This window comes from Oncorhynchus masou, chromosome 2 (genome assembly GCF_036934945.1).
Source record: "Oncorhynchus masou masou isolate Uvic2021 chromosome 2, UVic_Omas_1.1, whole genome shotgun sequence".
In the NCBI taxonomy this organism is placed as follows: Eukaryota; Metazoa; Chordata; class Actinopteri; order Salmoniformes; family Salmonidae; genus Oncorhynchus; species Oncorhynchus masou.
The window spans coordinates 5,017,426-5,029,925 of NC_088213.1; the positions used below are offsets into that span (position 1 = coordinate 5,017,426).

Here is a 12,500-nt window from a genome sequence, read left to right on the forward strand (position 1 = left end):
TATCGGGCTATATAGGGACCATGGGGATATATAGGGACCATAGGGCTATATAGGGACCATAGGGATATATAGGGCTATATAGGGACCATAGGGCTATATAGGGATATATAGGGCCCATAGGGATATATAGGGACCATAGGGCTATATAGGGCTATATAGGGATATATAGGGACCATGGGGCTATATAGGGATATATAGGGACCATAGGGCTATATAGGGATATATAGGGACCATAGGGCTATATAGGGACCATAGGGCTATATAGGGATATATAGGGACCATAGGGCTATATAGGGACCATAGGGATATATAGGGACCATAGGGATATATAGGGACCATAGGGATATATAGGGACCATGGGGCTATATAGGGATATATAGGGACCATAGGGATATATAGGGACCATAGGGATATATAGGGACCATAGGGCTATATAGGGATATATAGGGACCATAGGGCTATATAGGGATATATAGGGACCATAGGGCTATATAGGGATATATAGGGACCATAGGGCTATATAGGGATATATAGGGACCATAGGGCTATATAGGGATATATAGGGACCATAGGGATATATAGGGACCATAGGGCTATATAGGGATATATAGGGACCATAGGGCTATATTTGTGATATATAGGGACCATAGGGCTATATAGGGATATATAGGGACCATAGGGCTATATAGGGATATATAGGGACCATAGGGCTATATAGGGATATATAGGGACCATAGGGATATATAGGGACCATAGGGCTATATAGGGATATATAGGGACCATAGGGCTATATAGGGATATATAGGGACCATAGGGCTATATAGGGATATATAGGGACCATAGGGATATATAGGGACCATAGGGCTATATAGGGATATATAGGGACCATAGGGCTATATAGGGATATATAGGGACCATAGGGCTATATAGGGATATATAGGGACCATAGGGCTATATAGGGATATATAGGGACCATAGGGCTATATAGGAATATATAGGGACCATAGGGCTATATAGGGATATATAGGGACCATAGGGCTATATAGGGACCATGGGGCTATATAGGGATATATAGGGACCATGGGGCTATATAGGGATATATAGGGATATATAGGGACCATAGGGCTATATAGGGATATATAGGGACCATAGGGCTATATAGGGCTATATAGGGATATATAGGGACCATAGGGCTATATAGGGATATATAGGGACCATAGGGCTATATAGGGATATATAGGGACCATAGGGCTATATAGGGATATATAGGGACCATAGGGCTATATAGGGATATATAGGGACCATAGGGCTATATAGGGATATATAGGGACCATAGGGCCATATAGGGATATATAGGGACCATAGGGCTATATAGGGATATATAGGGACCATAGGGCTATATAGGGATATATAGGGACCATAGGGCTATATAGGGGTATATAGGGACCATAGGGCTATATAGGGATATATAGGGACCATAGGGCTATATAGGGATATATAGGGACCATAGGGCTATATAGGGGTATATAGGGGTTCATAGGGCTATATAGGGACCATAGGGCTATATAGGGGTATATAGGGGTTCATAGGGCTATATAGGGCTATATAGGGGTTCATAGGGCTATATAGGGATATATAGGGACCATAGGGCTATATAGGGATATATAGGGACCATAGGGCTATATAGGGATATATAGGGACCATAGGGCTATATAGGGATATATAGGGACCATAGGGCTATATAGGGATATATAGGGACCATAGGGCTATATAGGGATATATAGGGACCATAGGGCTATATAGGGATATATAGGGACCATAGGGCTATATAGGGATATATAGGGACCATAGGGCTATATAGGGATATATAGGGACCATAGGGCTATATAGGGATATATAGGGACCATAGGGCTATATAGGGATATATAGGGACCATAGGGCTATATAGGGATATATAGGGACCATAGGGCTATATAGGGATATATAGGGACCATAGGGCTATATAGGGATATATAGGGACCATAGGGCTATATAGGGATATATAGGGACCATAGGGCTATATAGGGCATATAGGGACCATAGGGCTATATAGGGATATATAGGGACCATAGGGCTATATAGGGATATATAGGGACCATAGGGCTATATAGGGGTATATAGGGGTTCATAGGGCTATATAGGGACCATAGGGCTATATAGGGGTATATAGGGGTTCATAGGGCTATATAGGGCTATATAGGGGTTCATAGGGCTATATAGGGATATATAGGGACCATAGGGCTATATAGGGATATATAGGGACCATAGGGCTATATAGGGATATATAGGGACCATAGGGCTATATAGGGATATATAGGGACCATAGGGCTATATAGGGATATATAGGGACCATAGGGCTATATAGGGATATATAGGGACCATAGGGCTATATAGGGATATATAGGGACCATAGGGCTATATAGGGATATATAGGGACCATAGGGCTATATAGGGATATATAGGGACCATAGGGCTATATAGGGATATATAGGGACCATAGGGCTATATAGGGATATATAGGGACCATAGGGATATATAGGGATATATAGGGACCATAGGGCTATATAGGGATATATAGGGACCATAGGGCTCTATAGGGATATATAGGGCTATATAGGGACCATAGGGCTCTGGTAGTGCAGTATACAGGAAATTGGGTGCCATTTGGGATGTGACCAGTATTCACATTATTGTGTTGAGTTAAGAATGTTATTGTTCGTGTTGAGTTAACAATGTTATTGTTCGTGTTGAGTTAACAATGTTGTTGTTGTGTTGAGTTAACAATGTTGTTGTTGTGTTGAGTTAACAATGTTGTTGTTGTGTTGAGTTAACAATGTTAAGTTTAACTTATTTCCATTTTACAACTATCACACCTCTTTCTCAATTTAGGATTTGCCAAGATGGCAAGCTGGTTTCCCAAAGTCCTGCCACTGGTAAGTTACCTTTAAGAGAATGATCTGGGCTAGTTTCCCAAAGTCCTGACAGTAGTTAGTTACTTTTAAGAGAATGATCTGGGCTAGTTTCCCAAAGTCCTGGCACTGGTAAGTTACTTTTAAGAGAATGGTATTGAACCATGCTATAATATCAAAAGATGGCAAGCTAGTTTCCCAAAGTCCTGACAGTAGTTAGTTACCTCTAGGAGAATGATCTGGGCTAGATTCCCCAAAGTCCTGACAGTGGTTAGTTACCTCTAGGAGAATGATCTGGGCTAGATTCCCCAAAGTCCTGACAGTGGTTAGTTACCTCTGGAGAATGATCTGGGCTAGATTCCCAAAAGTCCTGACAGTGGTTGGTTAGTTACCTCTAGGAGAATGATCTGGGCTAGATTCCCCAAAGTCCTGACAGTGGTTAGTTACCTCTAGGAGAATGATCTGGGCTAGATTCCCCAAAGTCCTGACAGTGGTTAGTTACCTCTAGGAGAATGATCTGGGCTAGATTCCCCAAAGTCCTGACAGTGGTTAGTTACCTCTAGGAGAATGATCTGGGCTAGATTCCCCAAAGTCCTGACAGTGGTTAGTTACCTCTAGGATAATGATCTGGGCTAGATTCCCCAAAGTCCTGACAGTGGTTAGTTACCTCTAGGAGAATGATATTAATAATTCTATCGTCTCTGAAGAGCTCTCAACGACTTATACCTCCTACCTGTGCCATCTCTTGTTCCAGACCAACAGTGTCCGCTGGGTCAGATGTACCTGGACTGTACTGAGAGGCTGGAGGGGCTGAAGGCTCTAGATGGGATCAGCCTGGGTAGAGGACTGGGCTGTGAACACACCTGTGAATCCCACCTGCTCAACCTCACCTGTTCAGCTCATGAACCGTGCATACCTGGCTGTGTCTGTCCCCCTGGGTGAGTACTAGTACTTAAAACACCTCTTACTTCCTGTACCCACGAGCATTCACTGTGTATCAACGTTCCCTCTAGCAGTCAGACCCCATTCACTGTGTATCAGTGTTCCCTCTACCGGTCAGACCCCATTCACTGTGTATCAGTGTTCCCTCTACCGGTCAGACCCCATTCACTGTGTATCAGTGTTCCCTCTACCGGTCAGACCCCATTCACTGTGTATCAGTGTTCCCTCTACCAGTCAGACCCCATTCACTGTGTATCAGTGTTCCCTCTACCGGTCAGACCCCATTCACTGTGTATCAGTGTTCCCTCTACCAGTCAGACCCCATTCACTGTGTATCAGTGTTCCCTCTACCGGTCAGACCCCATTCACTGTGTATCAGTGTTCCCTCTACCGGTCAGACCCCATTCACTGTGTATCAACGTTCCCTCTACCGGTCAGACCCCATTCACTGTGTATCAACGTTCCCTCTACCGGTCAGACCCCATTTACTGTGTATCAGTGTTCCCTCTACCAGTCAGACCCCATTCACTGTGTATCAGTGTTCCCTCTACCAGTCAGACCCCATTTACTGTGTATCAACGTTCCCTCTACCGGTCAGACCCCATTCACTGTGTATCAGTGTTCCCTCTACCAGTCCGACCCCATTCACTGTGTATCAGTGTTCCCTCTAGCAGTCAGACCCCATTCACTGAGTTTCAGTGTTCCCTCTACCGGTCAGACCCCATTCACTGTGTATCAGTGTTCCCTCTAGCAGTCAGACCCCATTCACTGTGTATCAGTGTTCCCTCTACCAGTCAGACCCCATTCACTGTGTATCAGTGTTCCCTCTACCGGTCAGACCCCATTCACTGTGTATCAACGTTCCCTCTACCAGTCAGACCCCATTCACTGTGTATCAATGTTCCCTCTAGCAGTCAGACCCCATTCACTGTGTATCAGTGTTCCCTCTACCAGTCAGACCCCATTCACTGTGTATCAGTGTTCCCTCTACCAGTCAGACCCCATTTACTGTGTATCAACGTTCCCTCTACCGGTCAGACCCCATTCACTGTGTATCAGTGTTCCCTCTACCAGTCAGACCCCATTCACTGTGTATCAGTGTTCCCTCTACCAGTCAGACCCCATTCACTGTGTATCAGTGTTCCCTCTAGCAGTCAGACCCCATTCACTGTGTATCAGTGTTCCCTCTACCGGTCAGACCCCATTCACTGTGTATCAGTGTTCCCTCTACCAGTCAGACCCCATTCACTGTGTATCAGTGTTCCATCTACCAGTCAGACCCCATTCACTGTGTATCAGTGTTCCCTCTACCAGTCAGACCCCATTCACTGTGTATCAGTGTTCCATCTACCAGTCAGACCCCATTCACTGTGTATCAGTGTCCCCTCTAGCAGTCAGACACCATTCACTGTGTATCAGTGTTCCCTCTACCAGTCAGACCCCATTCACTGTGTATCAGTGTTCCCTCTACCAGTCAGACCCCATTCACTGTGTATCAGTGTTCCCTCTACCAGTCAGACCCCATTCACTGTCTATCAGTGTTCCCTCTACCAGTCAGACCCCATTCACTGTGTATCAGTGTTCCCTCTAGCAGTCAGACCCCATTCACTGTGTATCAGTGTCCCCTCTAGCAGTCAGACCCCATTCACTGTGTATCAGTGTTCCCTCTAGCAGTCAGACCCCATTCACTGTGTATCAGTGTCCCCTCTAGCAGTCAGACCCCATTCACTGTGTATCAGTGTTCCCTCTACCAGTCAGACCCCATTCACTGTGTATCAGTGTTCCCTCTACCGGTCAGACCCCATTCACTGTGTATCAGTGTTCCCTCTACCGGTCAGACCCCATTCACTGTGTATCAGTGTCCCCTCTAGCAGTCAGACCCCATTCACTGTGTATCAGTGTTCCCTCTACCAGTCAGACCCCATTCACTGTGTATCAGTGTTCCCTCTACCAGTCAGACCCCATTTACTGTGTATCAACGTTCCCTCTACCGGTCAGACCCCATTCACTGTGTATCAGTGTTCCCTCTACCAGTCCGACCCCATTCACTGTGTATCAGTGTTCCCTCTAGCAGTCAGACCCCATTCACTGAGTTTCAGTGTTCCCTCTACCAGTCAGACCCCATTCACTGTGTATCAGTGTTCCCTCTACCAGTCAGACCCCATTCACTGTGTATCAGTGTTCCCTCTACCGGTCAGACCCCATTCACTGTGTATCAGTGTTCCCTCTACCGGTCAGACCCCATTCACTGTGTATCAGTGTTCCCTCTAGCAGTCAGACCCCATTCACTGTGTATCAGTGTTCCCTCTACCGGTCAGACCCCATTCACTGTGTATCAGTGTTCCCTCTACCAGTCAGACCCCATTCACTGTGTATCAGTGTTCCATCTACCAGTCAGACCCCATTCACTGTGTATCAGTGTTCCCTCTACCAGTCAGACCCCATTCACTGTGTATCAGTGTTCCCTCTACCAGTCAGACCCCATTCACTGTGTATCAGTGTTCCCTCTACCGGTCAGACCCCATTCACTGTGTATCAGTGTTCCCTCTACCGGTCAGACCCCATTCACTGTGTATCAGTGTTCCCTCTACCGGTCAGACCCCATTCACTGTGTATCAGTGTCCCCTCTAGCAGTCAGACCCCATTCACTGTGTATCAGTGTCCCCTCTAGCAGTCAGACCCCATTCACTGTGTATCAGTGTTCCCTCTAGCAGTCAGACCCCATTCACTGTGTATCAGTGTCCCCTCTAGCAGTCAGACCCCATTCACTGTGTATCAGTGTTCCCTCTACCAGTCAGACCCCATTCACTGTGTATCAGTGTTCCCTCTACCGGTCAGACCCCATTCACTGTGTATCAGTGTTCCCTCTACCGGTCAGACCCCATTCACTGTGTATCAGTGTCCCCTCTAGCAGTCAGACCCCATTCACTGTGTATCAGTGTCCCCTCTAGCAGTCAGACCCCATTCACTGTGTATCAGTGTTCCCTCTACCAGTCAGACCCCATTCACTGTGTATCAGTGTTCCCTCTACCAGTCAGACCCCATTTACTGTGTATCAACGTTCCCTCTACCGGTCAGACCCCATTCACTGTGTATCAGTGTTCCCTCTACCAGTCCGACCCCATTCACTGTGTATCAGTGTTCCCTCTAGCAGTCAGACCCCATTCACTGTGTATCAGTGTTCCCTCTACCGGTCAGACCCCATTCACTGTGTATCAGTGTTCCCTCTACCAGTCAGACCCCATTCACTGTGTATCAGTGTCCCCTCTACCGGTCAGACCCCATTCACTGTGTATCAGTGTTCCCTCTACCAGTCAGACCCCATTCACTGTGTATCAGTGTTCCCTCTACCAGTCAGACCCCATTCACTGTGTATCAGTGTTCCCTCTACCGGTCAGACCCCATTCACTGTGTATCAGTGTTCCCTCTACCAGTCAGACCCCATTCACTGTGTATCAGTGTTCCCTCTACCGGTCAGACCCCATTCACTGTGTATCAGTGTTCCTTCTACCGGTCAGACCCCATTCACTGTGTATCAGTGTTCCCTCTACCAGTCAGACCCCATTCACTGTGTATCAGTGTTCCCTCTACCGGTCAGACCCCATTCACTGTGTATCAGTGTTCCCTCTACCAGTCAGACCCCATTCACTGTGTATCAGTGTTCCCTCTACCGGTCAGACCCCATTCACTGTGTATCAGTGTTCCCTCTACCGGTCAGACCCCATTCACTGTGTATCAGTGTTCCCTCTACCAGTCAGACCCCATTCACTGTGTATCAGTGTTCCCTCTACCGGTCAGACCCCATTCACTGTTATCAGTGTTCCCTCTACCGGTCAGACCCCATTCACTGTGTATCAGTGTTCCCTCTACCAGTCAGACCCCATTCACTGTGTATCTACGTTCCCTCTACCGGTCAGACCCCATTCACTGTGTATCAGTGTTCCCTCTACCAGTCAGACCCCATTCACTGTGTATCAGTGTTCCCTCTACCAGTCAGACCCCATTCACTGTGTATCAGTGTTCCCTCTACCAGTCAGACCCCATTCACTGTGTATCAGTGTTCCCTCTACCAGTCAGACCCCATTCACTGTGTATCAGTGTTCCCTCTAGCAGTCAGACCCCATTCACTGTGTATCAGTGTTCCCTCTACCAGTCAGACCCCATTCACTGTGTATCAGTGTTCCCTCTACCGGTCAGACCCCATTCACTGTGTATCAGTGTTCCCTCTACCGGTCAGACCCCATTCACTGTGTATCAGTGTTCCCTCTACCAGTCAGACCCCATTCACTGTGTATCAGTGTTCCCTCTACCAGTCAGACCCCATTCACTGTGTATCAGTGTTCCCTCTACCAGTCAGACCCCATTCACTGTGTATCAGTGTTCCCTCTACCGGTCAGACCCCATTCACTGTGTATCAGTGTTCCCTCTACCAGTCAGACCCCATTCACTGTGTATCAGTGTTCCCTCTACCGGTCAGACCCCATTCACTGTGTATCAATGTCCCCTCTACCGGTCAGACCCCATTCACTGTGTATCAGTGTTCCTTCTACCAGTCAGACCCCATTCACTGTGTATCAACGTTCCCTCTACCAGTCAGACCCCATTCACTGTGTATCAGTGTTCCCTCTACCAGTCAGACCCCATTCACTGTGTATCAGTGTTCCCTCTAGCAGTCAGACCCCATTCACTGTGTATCAGTGTTCCCTCTACCAGTCAGACCCCTATTTACTGTGTATTTTCCTATGTCCCTCTTTGTGTCACTTGACCATATGACTGGACGGGGGTCCAGGTGCGATTAAACCAGGGTCTTACACAGGTAATATTACACTTAGATATGTTGCACATACTTCCAGCCATCCCTCAGTGTTTTTCTATTCATTATGGGAACAGACAGACCCCTGGGAAAATCCTGAAGTTGGTGATCCCTTTTCCCGAAGTGTTCTCATGTGTTAGATGGGAGAAAAGGAGATCGCCTATCTAGCTTACTCATGACCTAGAAAACAAGCTATCCTGAACTTCAAACCACCAGTTTGTGGATTCAGACTGCTACATGCTGTAGGGCAGCATGTCTGTGTGTAATGGTTGCATAGCCTGTATCGTACACGGGGAACCGACGTGGAAGTGCAGATTACTTTTCAGAAGTAGCTGTTTGACGGAATGAGGGATTCTAAAGGTTTGACAGACTGAGGGATTCTGAAGGTTTGACAGAATGAGGGATTCTAAAGGTTTGACAGAATGAGGGATTCTAAAGGTTTGACAGAATGAGGGATTCTAAAGGTTTGACAGAATGAGAGATTCTAAAAGTTTGACAGAATGAGGGATTCTAAAGGTTTGACAGAATGAGAGATTCTAAAGGTTTGACAGAATGAGGGATTCTAGAGGTTTGACAGAATGAGGGATTCTAAAGGTTTGACAGAATGAGAGATTCTAAAAGTTTGACAGAATGAGGGATTCTAAAGGTTTGACAGAATGAGAGATTCTAAAGGTTTGACAGAATGAGGGATTCTAGAGGTTTGACAGAATGAGGGATTCTAAAGGTTTGACAGACTGAGGGATTCTGAAGGTTTGACAGAATGAGGGATTCTAAAGGTTTGACAGAATGAGGGATTCTAAAGGTTTGACAGAATGAGGGATTCTAAAGGTTTGACAGACTGAGGGATTCTGAAGGTTTGACAGAATGAGGGATTCTAAAGGTTTGACAGAATGAGGGATTCTGAAGGTTTGACAGAATGAGGGATTCTAGAGGTTTGACAGAATGAGGGATTCTAAAGGTTTGACAGACTGAGGGATTCTAAAGGTTTGACAGAATGAGGGATTCTGAAGGTTTGACAGAATGAGGGATTCTAGAGGTTTGACAGAATGAGGGATTCTAAAGGTTTGACAGACCGAGGGATTCTGAAGGTTTGACAGAATGAGGGATTCTAAAGGTTTGACATAATGAGGGATTCTAAAGGTTTGACGGAATGAGGGATTCTAAAGGTTTGACAGAATGAGGGATTCTAAAGGTTTGACAGACTGAGGGATTCTGAAGGTTTGACAGAATGAGGGATTCTAAAGGTTTGACAGAATGAGGGATTCTAAAGGTTTGACAGACTGAGGGATTCTAAAGGTTTGACAGACTGAGGGATTCTGAAGGTTTGACAGAATGAGGGATTCTGAAGGTTTGACAGAATGAGGGATTCTGAAGGTTTGACAGAATGAGGGATTCTAGAGGTTTGACAGAATGATGGATTCTAAAGGTTTGACAGACTGAGGGATTCTAAAGGTTTGACAGAATGAGGGATTCTGAAGGTTTGACAGAATGAGGGATTCTAGAGGTTTGACAGAATGAGGGATTCTAAAGGTTTGACAGACCGAGGGATTCTGAAGGTTTGAAAGAATGAGGGATTCTAAAGGTTTGACAGAATGAGGGATTCTAAAGGTTTGACAGAATGAGGGATTCTAAAGGTTTGACAGAATGAGGGATTCTAAAGGTTTGACCGAATGAGGGTTTCGAAAAGTTTGACAGAATGAGGGATTCTAAAGGTTTGACAGAATGAGGGATTCTAAAGGTTTGACAGAATGAGGGATTCTAAAGGGTTGACAGAATGAGGGATTCTAAAGGTTTGACAGAATGAGGGATTCTAAAGGTTTGACAGAATGAGGGATTCTAAAGGTTTGACAGAATGAGGGTTTCGAAAAGTTTGACAGAATGATGGATTCTAAAGGTTTGACAGAATGAGGGATTCTAAAGGTTTGACAGAATGAGGGATTCTAAAGGTTTGACAGAATGAGGGATTCTAAAGGTTTGACAGAATGAGGGATTCTAGAGGTTTGACAGAATGAGGGATTCTAAAAGTTTGACAGGATGAGGGATTCTAAAGGTTTGACAGAATGAGGGATTCTAAAAGTTTGACAGAATGAGGGATTCTAGAGGTTTGACAGAATGAGGGATTCTAAAGGTTTGACAGAATGAGGGATTCTAAAGGTTTGACAGAATGAGGGATTCTAAAAGTTTGACAGAATGAGGGATTCTAAAGGTTTGGAAGAATGAGGGATTCTGAAGGTTTGACAGAATGAGGGATTCTAAAAGTTTGACAGTATGAGGGATTCTAAAGGTTTGACAGAACGAGGGATTCTAAAGGTTTGACAGAACGAGGGATTCTAAAGGTTTGACAGCGTTGCGATTGGTTTGTCCCCACCCTGGCGGTAGACACAAAGATAGTTCAGTCAGTCCTGCTGCTTGAAGACGTTATCTTTGTGAAATGGCGGATCGTTTTGACGTTTTACCTGATATCCAGGATGGAAAATTGAGATGGGATGGGAGGAATGGGAAAAGTGGATTGGAGGGAGGTGTGTTTGTGATGGGGGGAACGGAAAGAGGATTCGTTACTCGGTAGGAGTAGGAGGAGTGATTCATTGATTCCTGTTACACACACTTCTCGACCTTTACAAGAACCAACTTATCACACACTCCTCGACCTTTACGAGAACCAACCTATCCCACACGAGCATCATGGGAAGGAGATGTGGATGCATGAGAAGCCTGTCATGAGTGTTTAATAATGGCCTGCAACTGGATATTCTAGTGGGGAGGTTGGAAGTCCTGGTCAATATGGACACAATGAGGCCTTATATCGTAGAGCGCTGCAACCTGGACTCAGGGGTAGACGTAATGTTTTGTATGTTATATATTAATTAGTGGATGTCCATTATCCATTTCGTATGATGTATGTTACGAATTCAAATTTGTTGTGGCTCATGTGTCTTACGTTAATGCTAGCGAGGTGGCTAGCATTAGCTAGGTGGCTAGCATTAGCTAGGCTAGGGGTTAGGTTTAAGGTTAAGGTTAGGGTTAGGACTTAGCTTAAAGGGTTAGGGTTACGGTTAGAGGATGGGTTAGCTAACGTGCTTGCAACGTAGCTAAAAAGTAGTAAGTAGTCGCAAAGTTGATAATTAGTTGTCCGTGATGAGATTTGAACTCACAGCCTTTGGGTTGCTAAACGTTCGCGTTACACCTCTACCCATCTGTCTTATGTAACAAAAACCAAACGTAACATATCATACTAATTTGAGTGTCCCAGATTTACATGCACTATGATACGTCTAGTCTATGAGACCAAGCTTTGTAGAGGGACAGTGATGGCTGCATTGGGTGTATTGATGGGGGTATTGATAAATCAATGGGGAAGTGATTGGCTAGGAAAGTGCCGTGGAGGGCTTACAGTAGCCTACCTGTTGCGTTAGATCATCCCTACCTGTTGCGTTAGATCCTCCCTACCTGTTGCGTTAGATCCTCCCTACCTGTTGCGTTAGATCCTCCCTACCTGTTGCGTTAGATCCTCCCTACCTGTTGCGTTAGATCCTCCCTACCTGTTGCGTTAGATCCTCCCTACCTGTTGCGTTAGATCCTCCCTACCTGTTGCGTTAGATCCTCCCTACCTGTTGCGTTAGATCCTCCCTACCTGTTGCGTTAGATCCTCCCTACCTGTTGCGTTAGATCCTCCCTACCTGTTGCGATCCTCCCTAGATCCTCCCTACCTGTTGCGTTAGATCCTCCCTACCTGTTGCGTTAGATCCTCCCTACCTGTTGCGTTAGATCCTCCCTACCTGTTGCGTTAGATCCTCCCT

The 12,500-nt window shown here is 45.8% G+C and overlaps 1 protein-coding gene across 1 annotated transcript in view; it reads left to right on the top strand.

Annotated features, from left to right (window-relative positions):
* Positions 1–12,500, top strand: part of otog (otogelin) — a 160,282-nt gene that overhangs the window by 77,063 nt on the left and 70,719 nt on the right. The window contains 2 exon segments of the mRNA XM_064983780.1: positions 2,929–2,972; positions 3,703–3,886. Coding sequence (XP_064839852.1) covers positions 2,929–2,972; positions 3,703–3,886 — 228 coding nt within the window.